Source organism: Thamnophis sirtalis, unplaced genomic scaffold (genome assembly GCF_051295495.1).
Source record: "Thamnophis sirtalis isolate CommonGarterSnake01/CBP01778 unplaced genomic scaffold, rThaSir2_p1.2 scaffold_15, whole genome shotgun sequence".
NCBI lineage: Eukaryota > Metazoa > Chordata > Lepidosauria > Squamata > Natricidae > Thamnophis > Thamnophis sirtalis.
The window spans coordinates 47493871-47506811 of record NW_028261395.1 but is presented as its reverse complement, the minus strand read 5'-3'; the positions used below and the strand labels follow the sequence as shown (position 1 = coordinate 47506811).

Below are 12941 nucleotides of genomic sequence, written 5' to 3'. Positions count from 1 at the left end.
TAGTTGGGCCAGGGGAAAAGGGCGTTTCCCATGGGAGACGCTTGGGAGACGGGGTCTTCAAGGGGGCGGCGTTTTGGGGTCTCGGAGCAGGCGGAGGGCTCGGGCTCCTTAGGCCTCAGAGTTGCTCCAGGCGGCCCCAATGGCCCGGACGGCCCCCCCAATCCTTCCCAGGCTGCTTAGAGAAAGCCTGCTCTCTCTCTCTCTCTCTCAGGGTGGGGGCTACGTGCCCACCCTTTACTCCTTCGTGCGTTGGGCTCTAGGTCTCGGATGGCCTCTTCTTCTTCTGGACTCCTCACGTCACGGGTGGAAGGAGGAACTCCCCAAAGGACCTGGGCTCCCAGGCACAAAGAAAGCTTCCAAAAGAAGGAGGAAAGTTTACTTCCATCTGGCATGGGGGGTTTTTTCTCTCTCCCAAAGCAGGGGGGGGGAACACTCTTCTAAAAGCCCCCCCCCCTCAGGCTTCTCCTAGCAAAATTGCACAAATGCATTTCTCTGACTCTGGCCTCTGATGAGGACAATTTCAAGTATTTATAAGGTTCCCCCCCCCTTCTCATTTGGCCCCTCCAAAACGTGAGGTTGCAAAGAAATGGTTAAAAGTTTAAGTTTAAAAGTGTTACGTTTTTTTTTCAAAAAAAGGCAAGCAGCCAATGAAAAGCGTGAGAGGGTTGGAAGGGCCCTGGGAGGCCTTCTAGTCCAGCCCTCTGCTCAAGCAGGAGACCCCAACCCATCTGGAGAAACCTCCCTCCAATCCCTCTTTGAAGCCCTCCAGTGATGGAGCATTTCCCACCCCCGGGAGGCAAACCCCTTCCTCCTCCACTGGTTCTGCAGTTCTGCAGCTGCTTCTCTCCCAGATGAGTTTCCGTGGCTTCTCCCCTGCCTTCTGGGGCTCCACCCCCCTCCACCCCCTCCTCCTTTGGGGCAGCCCCATGGATCCATCATAGCCTTCTGGGCCCCTTTCCCCCCACAGGAGGAGCCATCGGACCCCTGCCTGGCATTGAAAGCTCTTCAGGACAGCCCAGGTTCCCCTTGGGGGGAGGAAATGGCCCCACCAGCCTCTCTCCCTGGCCTCCCTGCAGGCTTCTTCTGCAGCATCCAGGGGGGGGGGGTCATTCGAGGACAGGGCATCCTCTGCAGCAGCAGCAGCCGGCTCTGCTCTCGCCCCCCCTCCTCTCCCGAAATAGCCCTGCCCCCTCTTCACCCGCTCTAGGCTGGCAGGAGGCTGACCTTCCCCAGGAGCATCTCTGCCCCTTTCTCCCACTGCCCCCCCCCATGCCGCCCCCTTTGATGGACGGGGGGGGGGTGCCTTCCCTGCCTGCCCCCCCCCCCCCCCGGTGCCATGGAAGGCAGGGCTGCTGGTTCCGCTCTGCCCTCTCTCCCTGCCCAAAGGGAGGGGGCCGTTTGGGGCTCTCCCCCAGAGCCCAGACCAGGGGATTCTCCTTCCCTGAAAGGCCCCCTGGGAAGGCTGTGGACGGGGGTACCGGCCCTACGCAGGGGAAATGGGGAGGGCGGGGGGGGGGATTCTGACTCTTCCACGAAAGCTTTGCAGTCACGGCTGCCCTGCCTGTCGCCTCCATCTGTCTCGGGATCTGTGTGGGTGCAGATCTAAGCTTGACGCGATTGCTGGGGAATCAGGCGCTGATGTCTGTGTGGGAAGCCCCCCCTCCTGCCCCCCCCCTCTGGCTACTCAAAGCCTTATTTCCTCCCCAAGACTTCTGCCCCTGGCAAGGCCTGGGATGGGTCAGGGCTCCAATCTTTCTCCCACCCCCACCCCCAGGACCGTGGGGGCCGAGGTCAAAGCCATTTGCCATGAAGGCAGCCAAGGGGCAGGTGCTCCTCTACGAATCCCCCCCCCAGGCCTTCCCTTGGGATGCCAGCAGAGGTGGGGAGGCAGGGGGGCATCGTGAGAGAGAGGACCCCGTCCCCAAGCGCCTGGGAGGTACCCAGAGGCAAGGGCAGCAGCCCCCAGCCCCATCCACCCCACCCCCACTCAGCCCTCTGGGGGGGAGGCAGAAACCATCACGGGGGTCCCCAGAGGAAGAGGAGGGTGGGGGGGCTCCCGGACTCTGGAGAGAGATGGAGGGGGGGGGCAGTTTTGCATTTCTGCCCAAGGGTTTCCTTTCACACACACACACACACACACACCCCTTTTCCCTGTGCTCTGGTTGAAGGTGCTGCCTGCCATGTGGCTCTGGTGAGGTGATGGGACACATGGAGGCTGGCAGGAAAGCAGGTCCCTCCGTGCCCCCCCTCCCTCTCCCCCCCTCCTCCTCCTGCAGGGGTTGGTTCTGGAGCTCCACTGAGGTTCTCCTTGCAGCCCGGAGGGTCTCTGCAGCAAAGGGGGAACCACAATCCCCCACCCCCAAAGGTTGGCCCAGAGGGGCAGAGATGCTCCCAGAGGCTTCCGTTCTTCTGCCTCATCTGCTTTGGGTGCTCTCAGCCCCTTTGGCCCTTCCCTCCAGGTTAGCAGCGGCTGGCAGGTGTTACTTGGGGTCCCTGCCCTCCACTCGCCCCACGGAGCCTCCTCCTCCTCTCCCTCCCGAGAGCCCCCTCGGCTGGGCTCCCTGGGCATCAGTGAAAGACACTCCCACCCACCCCCACCGGGCCCCTTGCACAACGGCCTCAGCAGTCTTGGGGGTCTTCGGGGGGGGCGATGGCAGCCTTTGTGGCGAGGGCAACCCCCGGGGTCCCCTGGAGGGGGAGGGGGGGCGGTTGGGGGCTCTTGCCGGGAGAAGCGGGATTGGTGCCCGTGGGGTCTATGCGGGGCTTTGGACGGGGGGGAGGGGGCATCTCCAGGGCCTGCGCTCGCCTCCTCTCCGGGGCCAGGATGAGGGCAGGCGGAGGACTTGGCTCACAGGTGCCGCTTGCGAGCAGGGCGGACGGGCGGGGGAGCGCCGGAGCCGCGGTCCGCGCAAGCCTGGGGAGGGGGCGGGCGCGAACTACGACTCCCAGCAGCCCCGGCCGGGGCGCGGGATGATGGGAGCTGTGGTTCTGCGCCTCAGGGCCGCCGCCGCCCGACCATCCCCCCTCCCTTTCCCGTGTCCGTCGGGGCGGAGCCGGGCTGGCCGGCGGAGGGGAGGGGAGGCGCGCCGGCTGCCCGCGCTGCTGCCGCCGCCAGGATGGCCACGGAGGAGCTGGCGGGCAAGCTGAGCCGCCGCCTGCGCGTGGAGGGCGCCCCCGAGGAGGAGGAGGAAGGGGGCGAGGCGGAGGGGTCGCCGGGCCCCCGAGCCCCCAAGCCAGGGCAGCTCTCCCCGGGCGGCGCCCACCGCGTCTTCAGCCCCTACAGCGAGTTCCGCGAGTTCTCCCGCCGGCAGATCAAGGACATGGAGCGGCTCTTCCGCCAGTGAGTTGGGGGGGGTCTTTCCGGGGGGGCTGCAGAGGAAGATCCCCCCCCCGCTTCTTTTGCGCCCTGCCGGAAAGCGGGCCGGGGGGGGGATGTTCTTGAAAAGCGGAGCGACCCGGGGGGGGGGCAGAGGCCTCCTGGCTGACATCCCGGGGAAGGCGCCCTCTGGGCACGTGCAGAGGACGCCTCGGCGGAGGCGACGGGACTTGGAGTCTAAAGGAGCGGAGAAGGCCAAGATGCCCCGTCCGGAGCCTGGGCGGGGGTCTGCCAGGGCCAAGTCCCCCTTGCGCGGCCCCAGAGAGAGAACCGCAGCTCCGGGAACCCGGGTTTCCCCCCGCAGGCTTCGGCAGGGCATCGTTTGGGAATGGGCGGGGGGGGGCTGGTACTTCACCTGGGCTCTGCCTTTGATGGGAGGGGCTTTGGTGCGAGTCCCTTCCAGGGGTTCCGCGGCTCCCCGCCCTCCGCTTGTGGGGCCGGCCAGGCAGAGCGAGGAGGGCAGGTTGCGCCAGGTGGAAATGCAGCAGCCTCTGTTTCAGCCAAGGCTGCCGCGGAGTTGGCTTATCGCTCTTGCTTTAGGGGCTGATTTGCCCAGAAATTTAGGCTAATGAGGCTGAGGCTTAGTAGAGCCTCCCTGTTCAGCGATAGTCTTCCTGAGTACTGGGACTTTGGGGATGGTTCCGCTCTGGAGGGTCCTTTTGGGCTGGGGGCAGAAGGGGCTGGGACTGACCCTCTCCATTTCCGCCAGAGTGGACGTGCCTTGCATTCGGGACGGGCTCCTTGTTGTTGTGCAGAGTCTCACACTCATCAAGCGTTGCATCAGCTCCCCGAGTGGGGGGGGGGGGAACCAGGGAACGAAGGGGATGCTGCAGTTTCTGACTTGTTGGGCAGAGAAAGGTGGGGGGGGACCCAGCCTGAACAGTCGTAGAAATAGAAGAAATACATTCTAAAATAGCAGCCAAAATCACCGGCAGGCTGCTGCCCCCAATCACCTGGTGGCCTCCCATCCCAGGACTTGAACAGATGTTGTGGAGGCTTCATTGGTGGTGGTGATGAAGACGATTCCTGTGGGTATCAGCTTAGTCCCCGTCCCCCCCCCCCCCCAGGGCTTGTTCCCTCTGCGGTTTCGGCTGTGTGTGTGTGTGAGGAGGGCAGGGAGGAAAGTGGGCAGCCTGGGCAGCTCCTCTCCTGCCTCCCTCCTCCTCTCTGCAGGGAGTCCTGGGTTTGAGAGAGGCCTTTGAAAGATGGTGCTCCCTTGTGGCAGGGAGTTCCATGGGTTAATCTTGCAAACCAGGCTGCTGCAAGACTCAGTTCCTGCTTAGCAGCCTGGGAGTGGCTGCCTGAGGGAGGGGCAGGGGGCATGACTGGGAGGAAGGCAGGGTCCTTCACCACTCAGCCCAACTCCTCTGCCACCCGGGGAAGGCCCGCTGGGAGGGCTGGGGGTGGAAGGAGCCAGCAGGAAGCTGGCACAGAAGCTGCTTAGCCAACTCCTGGCGCAGGGCAGCCCCGGCTTTGCTCCGGGAATGACTTGGTCCCACCGCGTCTCCTGAAAGGACCCCCAAGAGCAGAGCTGCGGCTGGCTAGCAGACCCCAACCCCCCCTCCCTCCCAGATCACCTGGCGACCCTGAAGCCCCTCCCCCCCGGCTCTTGGTAGGCATCTTCCTGGCCCCCCTGCAGACCCTGTTCCTGGCCCCCTGGATCTCCACTCAATGGAAAGGCTTTGGAAGGGCTGTGGGTGATGGAGGGGCCAAAGGGAAGGCCAGCTCTTACAAGAATCTGTAGATTATTAGGCTGAGCCCCTTATAGCTCTAACCCTGGTCCCCGTGTGAGACCCAGGCCCCTCAGGGCTAGCTTTAAGCCTCCTCTTCCTCCCTCCCTCCCCTCCTCTTCCTTCTCCTTGGTTCTCTCTGAGCTTGGTGGCTTCCTTGCAGATGTTTCCTAGCACCCTTCGTAGCACCAGTGTCAGCGTTACCTACTTTGGCCCACGTGACGTCTGCAAGGAACCCTCTGAGCCTCTGGGATCGCCTCCTCTCTCGCAGGCGGCTGCTCCTGTCCAGTCCCTTCGGCTGCCCCCCCCCCCCCCGTGGGCCTCCCTCTTCCTTTGGGGCAGGCAGGAAGCAAGATGCTGGCCCCCTCCTCTGCTCCACCTGGACCCCCATCTCCGCTTGCAGCACTGTCCTTCCTGAAGGGAATTCTGCTGTGGGGATTCCCCCTGCCAGGAGGAAGGGGGGTGGGCGAGGGGCATGGAGGAACGTCTCCTGCCAGCTGCGGCCCTCCTGAACCAGCTGGGTGACCCCCGAGAGAAAAAGCCCCACAACCAGCAGCCATCCTTTCCCTGCCCTCCGTGAGCCCAGAGATGGACGGAGCCCCCTTCCTTTACCCAGAAACAGTGGTGGGGCGGAAGGAACCCACACAAAGGCCACGTTCCCCAAAAAGCCTCGGAGACGTTGGGAGCCCCCGGAAGCTGGAGGCTTCCGGTGGTTTTAGGCCTCCCGTGCTGGAGACTCCAGGCTCTTGGCGGAATCAGGCCATTCTCCAGGGCACGGGTGTCTGTCTGTGTCTGTGTCTGTGTGTGTGTCTGTGTGGGGGCAACTGGCAGCCTCGGGCCGCAGGGTGGCCCTGGGGCCAAACTGTGCCGTCCTCCGCGGTGGATCCGTCCAGAGCCCCTGCGGGAGGGGTCTCCCTGGGGGATCAGCTGGGCGAGGAATCTGTTCAGGATGGGGGGGGGAGCGGGCTAACGGCCTCTCTGCTCCGGATCCCCCACCCCCCCAGGTACGACGCGGGCAAAGACGGCTTCATTGACCTGATGGAGCTGAAGCAGATGATGGAGAAGCTGGGGGCTCCCCAGACCCACCTGGGCCTGAAGGAGATGATCAGGGAGGTGGACGAAGACGTGGACAGCAAGCTCAGCTTTCGGGAGGTCAGAGCCCCCCCCTTCTCCCCCCCCCCTCCCCTTAAACAAGGGCCGGGGCAGAATCTGGTGGAGGCTCCGGTCTGTTTCCAACCCTTTCTCCCCCCCCCCACCCCAGTTCCTTCTCATCTTCCGCAAAGCGGCTGCTGGGGAGCTGGAGGAGGACAGCGGCCTCCATGCCCTCGCCTGCCTCTCCGAGATCGACGTCTCCACCCAGGGCGTCAAGGGGGCCAAGAGCTTCTTCGAGGCCAAAGTAAGCAGGGGGAAGGGCAGCCTCGGGGACCCCCCCCCCGGCCAGGGGACGACCTAAAGGCTGGGGGGGGCAGGTTCACTTGCACAGTGGAGCCTTTGGGCCCCACTTCCCCAGCCCGCCTCATAGGGACGTTGTTGTTGTGGGGCAAAGGAGGAATGGGGGGGGGCAGAGGGTCCCTCCCTTGAGTTATTGATAAGAACAATAAAAGGGGGGGGCTAAACATAAATAACCCCAGCCCCCCCCTCCCCACAGGTGCAGGCGATGAACGTGGGCAGCCGCTTCGAGGAGGAGATCAAGGCGGAGCAGGAGGAGAAGCGGCGCCAGGCGGAGGAGCTGAAGCAGCGGAAGGAGGCCTTCAAGGAGCTGCAGTCCACCTTCAGGCAGTAGCCGGCACCCCCACCCCCCCCCACCGCCGGCCCCCCCACCTCCACGTCCCCCCCCCGGCCATTGTTTGCGGGTCAGGTGACGGCTGGAGGCGCAGGAGCCGGAGGGGTCCCGGTCACCTGGCGACCCAGCGTGGTCGGTGGGTGAACCGCCGGGGGAAGAAGGCCGACCTTGGAGCCCCCAGACTCACTTGGGCCTGCTCTGCACCCCCCCCCCCTCCAGCCAGCCGTTCGGTGTTTCCCTTTGCGGCGTTTCCGTCTCCGTCCGTCGGTCTCGTGCTTCTCGGTGTCTCCCAGTCTCAGGTTTACGGACTCCACGTGTGAATCGTCCCGTTCTCCCCCTGGGGAGGCGATGCATGGATGTGGCTTGCTGTTAGAGGCGGGGTGGGGGTCTCCTCACCCACCCACCCACCCACCCACCCACCCCTGCTGCTTGTGCAGAAATGCCGTCTTTGTGTGTGTTGCCTCGGCTGTATAGATGTGCTCGGGCTCTGCTTTCCCCAGAGTGGGCCCCCCAGGGGCCAGGGGGGGCTCCGGACAAGTGGCCAGGCGGTGGGCCTGGCAGGTGGGAGCGCTGGGGGTGGTGGTCTCCTTCCCCTGAGGGGGCCCCGTCTCTCTGCCTTCCCAGCCTGGCTTCGGAGACTCGGCAGAACGTTCTCTGGCAGGCAGGGGATGATGGGAGCTGGAGTCTGGCACGTCTGCAGGACAGGGTCAGTTTATAGTGTGTCTGTTTCTGTGTGTGTCTGTGTGTGTGTTTATGTCCAGACAATAAGCCCCAAGTTCTGGCGTTGTGTTGTTGTGTAGAAGTGTTCTGGTGGCAGGAACAGGAGAAGCGGGGAGATTTGGGGCAGGAGGAGTCCTGGGTGTGGGGGGCAGCCGTTTGAAGCAGTCAAGGGGAGCTCCACCGGTCGCGGGGGGGGAAGGGCTGGGACTGTGTCAAAATCCCCCAGGGCGATGGGCTCCTAGAGGTCATCTAACCCAACCCCCAGCCGAGGAAGGCATTCCCAGTGGGGCAGCTCCTTTGCTACTTGCCCACAAGGGGGTCTCCTTCCTAGGTGGGCCCCTTAGCCAGCTGTGGGAGCTGTAGATGGCAAAAGACCAGCAACCCCCCAAAGCCCACCGGAAGGGGCCTGGAGGGCAGCCTCTGAGCCGGAGCGTGAAGTGGGTGGGAGGCCTGGGCCACTCGGATGCTGGCTTCTTCAACAAGCCACAGTCAAGGCCCCCCTGGCTTTGCTCCCCCCCCCCTCCGTGCTTGCTTGCTTCTGGGCTGAATTTGTGCTTTGGGGGCTCAGGGACCTCCGGGGGGGGGGCTGTGGGGGCTTTGCGCTCGGCCTGCCCTGGGACTCCAGAAGCTGCTCCATTTCACTGGTATGGTTTTATTTTTTTTACCCAAATATAATTAAAGCAAAACTATATTTCATAAGCTGATTGTGGCATCCGGATTCTCTCTCTCTCTCTCTCTTGTGGCCGGGGGGGACGGACGGGGGGGATTCAATCAGGAAGTGCGGTTGATGCCTCTGTGCCCTTCCTGCGGCTGGGCTGACTGACTCGAGCAACCTCCCCAGTCTGCTCCGGAGGAGGAGGGTGGGACGGGCCGTCGGATTCAGACCCCACACCAAGTGGAGGCAGCAGGTCGTCCCCCCCCTCAGAAGGCCAGCTGGCATCGCTTAGCCTCCCCAGGATGGAGGGCAGGTCTTGCTGAGGTGGCCTGAATCAAACCCCCCCCCCCATCCTATTTATGTGGTTGGAGACTGGCAGAGCACAGGGGGCTGCAAAGACATGGACCTCGGTGGCTGTGGGCCTGGAGTGGGGGTCCGATTGTGGTTTATCCCACCAGCCATGGGGGGGGGGCTCCCTGGCTCCCTTTTCCAAAGGCCTCCGGTTTCCCCGTGGGAAGCGGGCAGGTGAGGAGGGGCGGGAAGTTTCCACTGGCCGTGCCAGGCTGGGTGAGGCAGCTGCTGGTTCTCCCACGGCTGAGGGCCCCCACTAGGGCCCCCACCAAGCCCCAGAGGGCCTCCAGCCGTACCCAGAGAGGCTAGGAGCTGCCCTTGGGACACACACACACACACACACAGACACAGAGGACCTGGCATTGCTGGCCCCCGTCTGCCTCCCAGTTCCAGGGGCTGCAGGCAAAGGCCGTGTGGGCCCCCTCTGGGCACCCACAGCCACACCAGGTGCCCGATGGGGGTGTGGGAGGGGGCCTCTGACGGCCAAGGATGATTTTGGGGGACGCAGGAAGAGCCGCTCTGCCTCTCGCAGGCACCCCAAAGGCCGCCTGGACCCCCACCTGGTGAGCAGGCGAGGACGGGGCCCTCTGCCAAGGGGCCGCCTCCCTCCTTTATCGGCCCAGCAACAGATAACCTGGCAAGGTCAGGGGCGCCTGGCGACGGCACCTGGTCGGGGCTCCAAGGATGCTCGGCTGCAGCCGGCTATAAATACGGGCGAGGCTCCCCAGAGGCCACTTCAGCGGCTGCCATCATGTTCAAGCTGCTCTGCGCCCTCCTGCTCGTGGCTCAGGGTAAGTGGCCGTGGGGGGGGGGGGAGCCCTGCCTTGCCCCCTGACCCCCTCTGGGAACGGCTCGGCTCTGCCTGGAGCTGCTCAGTGCAGGCACCAGTCAGTTTCTCTGGCTGTTTGATGCAAAGAGAAGCTGGTCCGTCCTGCCTGCACCGATGAGTCGGAAGGTGATTCCTCCCCCTTGGAAGTGCCTCCGTTTCCCCTGTTTGTCTGTGGGGGGGGGCAGACTTTAGAAGAAGAAAGCCGTTGAGAGGCTCTTCTGTTATTGACATCGATTGCTGAGTGGCCTCCTTTCCTTCCTTCCCTCTCCTGTGCTTTTCTCAGCCTACGGCTGCGGCCGTCCCACCTACGTGCCCAACATTTCCCGTGTGGTTGGGGGCGAAGATGTCCGGCCCCACAGCTGGCCCTGGCAGGTAAGGGAGTCTGGGAGTGCTTGCTTGCCGCAGCCTGGAGGGGCAGAAGCATGGCTGCCTGCAGGCGTTGCCCTGGGGGACTCCTTGCCACTGGAAGGGGGAGAGGAGATCTTCGTGAGGCTCGGGGAGGGGGGTGTTAAGGCGCAGGGCAAAATCCAGGCGGGGGGGAGGTGGGGGGAGCCTTGAGGGTTTGGTATTCTGCTTCCAGGTCTCCCTCCAGTACGACAAGAAAGGAGTCTGGGCTCACACTTGCGGCGGGACCCTCATTGACGCCAACTGGGTGCTGACGGCCGCTCACTGCATCAGGTACCCCCCGTGTCCCCCCCCCCAAGGAGGCCGAATCTGGGGGGAAATTTCTTTCCTCCTCCCGGGGTGAAGGGAGCGAAGTCCCCGTCTCTTCTCTCCCAAAGGCCCCCGGGGGAGTCTTCCGAAGGGCACTGAAGAAACCCCCACCCCCAGGGTGTTTTCTGTGGGGGGGGGAGGAGAGGGACTGCCCCCCCAGCCAGCTTTCTCAAGGGACTCTTGCCTCCCCCCCCCAACCCCCCCCCAGCTCCACGCGGACCTACCGGGTGGTGCTGGGCAAGCAGAACCTGAAAGCGGCAGAGGCCGGGGAGCTGGCCGTGGCTGTGGAGAAGGCCATTGTGCACGAGAAGTGGAACTCCCTCTTCATCATGTGAGTCTCTCTCTCTCTCTCTCGGGAGGGCTGGGGGTTAGGGATGACCAGGGAGGGGGCCTGCCCACCTTCCCCCCCCCCTCAACGCCACTGTTCCTCTTGCAGCAACGACATCGCCCTGTTGAAGCTGGCGGAGCCGGTGGAGTTCAGCGACACCATCCAGCCCTCCTGCTGCCCACCCCGGACTCCCTGCTGCCCCAGGGCTTCCCCTGCTACGTCACCGGGTGGGGCCGTCTCTGGAGTAAGTCAGCGGCTCCCCCCCCCCCAAAGCAGGGAGGAGCAGCCCCACAGGCAGCCATCCTGGGGTCCTAACTCCCTCCCTCCCTTGCAGCCAACGGGCCCATCGCGGACACCCTCCAGCAGGGCTTCCTGCCCGTGGTGGACCACGCCACCTGCACCCAGAAGGACTGGTGGGGCTCCATGGTCAAGGCCAGCATGGTCTGCGCAGGGGGAGACGGCGTCATTTCGGGGTGCAATGTAGGTTTGCTTCTCCTGCACGACCTGGGGGGGGGCCTTAAGCACAGAGACCGATGGGGGTCCCCAAAGGCCGAACCACGGTGAACTGAACTCATGGTCAGCCACAAGGGCCTGGGTTCTAGTCCTGCATGAACCCACAGAGCTCCGTGGCTAGACTGGCAGGCAGCCGGGATTTCTCACAATCGGTGGTTAAAAGGACGAGGGCAAGGCCACTCGCCCACCCACCCACCCACCCTCCCTCCTCTGCCCTCAGGGAGACTCCGGGGGTCCCTGAACTGCCGCAGTGGCGACTCCTGGCAAGTCCATGGCATCGTTAGCTTTGGCTCCGCCCTTGGCTGCAACACGGCCAAGAAGCCCACCGTCTTCACCCGCGTCTCCGACTACAACTCCTGGATCGCCCAGGTGAGTGGGGGCTGGTAGGGACCCCATCCCGAGCCCCCCCCCCCCAGGATCCTTTCCCCAGGGACTCCGAGGCCCCCTCTCTCTGGAGCGATGGACGGACGTCCTTCCTGATAATCGGTTCGATTCTCTCGCCACGAGGTCAGGAAGCCTCCACAGTCAAAGGCTCCGGCCCCCTGGAGGTTCTGCGGCTGGAGCATGTGCAGAGTGCAGAGCCCGAAGATCTCCCCCGCCTTCTGGGCTGCGGCTGCCTCTCAGGTGGCTCACCCCATGGGAAGAAGCCACGTGGGGCGGCTTCCTCCTGCAAGGGGGGAACCGTGCCTGGTTGAGGCTGGAAGCCCCTCAGGCGGGGCGGAGGAGGAGCTCCTGCAGCTGCAGAGGGGATTTTCCCTCCTTCCCCCACCCTGAACTCGGATCCCTTCGCCTTTCCCCCCTCTAGAAAATGAGCCAGAACTGAGGAGGCAGCTGCGCCCCCCCCCCCGGCCAACCCACGTCGGAAAACGCTCAATAAAGGCTTTTATCATCCCAAAAGGCTCTGCGTGTGTGTGTGTGTGTGTGTGTGCCCCCCCCCCAAAATCCCTGGGACTTCTTCAGACCCTCTGAGGGTCTCCCTTCACCTGGCCTGAAGCACAACCACACCTGCACCTCTTAAGATCTCAAGGGATCCCCCCCCCTCTCTCAGGCGGACGGAAGACACACGGCCCACGGGGGGGGGGGGAGGAAAGGAGCAAGCTCTAACAGACACAGGGAGTCCTCGATTTATGACCACAATGTTGCCCAGACCTCCGTTAAGAGAGTTTTACGACCTTCCTCGCCACCTTTGTCCAGCGAAGTCCTGCCGTTGTTAAGTTAGTCACAAGGGTTGTGATGTGAACGCAGCTCCCCCCCCCATTGACTTTGCTTGTCAGAAAGATGCAAAAGGGGATTGCGTCGTAAGTATGAGTCAGTCGCCAAGCGTCCGAATTCGGATCACGTGCCCACAAGGGGGGGGGGCTGCCTCAGCCGTGTGAAAAATGCTAAGCCCCTTCTTTCACTAATGGCCACTAAGCGAACTCCTGCGAGTCTCCCCCCCCCCCCCCCCGGGTACCCTGCTTTCACAGCTCAGGTGTGTGAATGGGATGATGGGATTGTCCAGGTGATAATTTGGGAGAAATGACGGCTGAGGTTGCCTCCCTCCTCGATTCTGAGCTCCAGGGGGCCCCCAGGGCGGCCCCACGTTTCCTGGCAAGACGAGGCCCCCCGAAGTGGAAAGGAGGACCCCGGGAACCTCATTCGCTTCTGCTACCTGAGCCAGTTTGGCCCCAAACAGATGGGGGGGGGGTTCCTCCGAGCAAGATGTCCGGGTGGGAGGCGTAATGACTGACAGGAGGAGGAGCTTCCCCCGAGGGCCTCCCCGCCCTCTTTCCCTGGGGGAGCCGGGCATTGGCAGCCTGGCAGGGGAGAGCCCAGGGGGGCAACGTCTTGTCTGTCGGGGGGGCGGACCTTGGCAAGCTGGAGCCAGGGCAGAAACCAGCCAGATTCCCCTCGAGACATGAGACCCCCACCCATCCAAAGGGCCCTAGTCACAGAGGGGGCC

The 12941-nt window shown here is 64.0% G+C and overlaps 2 protein-coding genes across 2 annotated transcripts; both read left to right on the top strand.

The window, feature by feature from the left end:
* The first annotated feature begins 2811 nt into the window (after positions 1–2811).
* Positions 2812–6911, top strand: EFHD2 (EF-hand domain family member D2). Its single transcript, XM_014064606.2, has 4 exons — positions 2812–3340; positions 6111–6258; positions 6368–6502; positions 6755–6911. Exons 1-4 carry the CDS (start codon positions 3117–3119, stop codon positions 6887–6889), a joined length of 642 nt encoding a protein of 213 aa, XP_013920081.1. The 5' UTR covers positions 2812–3116; the 3' UTR covers positions 6890–6911.
* Positions 6912–9153: 2242 nt separating this feature from the next.
* LOC106547443 (chymotrypsin-C-like) lies at positions 9154–11896 on the top strand. Its single transcript, XM_087702508.1, is given in 9 exon segments — positions 9154–9406; positions 9728–9816; positions 10025–10122; positions 10367–10489; positions 10595–10659; positions 10662–10730; positions 10821–10966; positions 11220–11235; positions 11238–11896. Coding segments are annotated over 9 exon segments (795 nt in total). The 5' UTR covers positions 9154–9366; the 3' UTR covers positions 11387–11896.
* Positions 11897–12941: the final 1045 nt, after the last annotated feature.

Coding starts and splice junctions, on each gene's coding strand:
- EFHD2 (XM_014064606.2), top strand. CDS start 3,117: ATGGCCACGGAGGAGCTGGCGGGCAAGCTGAGCCGCCGCCTGCGCGTG. Junction 6,259..6,367: donor GCAAGCTCAGCTTTCGGGAG/GTCAGAGCCCCC, acceptor CCCCCACCCCAG/TTCCTTCTCATCTTCCGCAA. Junction 6,503..6,754: donor AGAGCTTCTTCGAGGCCAAA/GTAAGCAGGGGG, acceptor CCCTCCCCACAG/GTGCAGGCGATGAACGTGGG.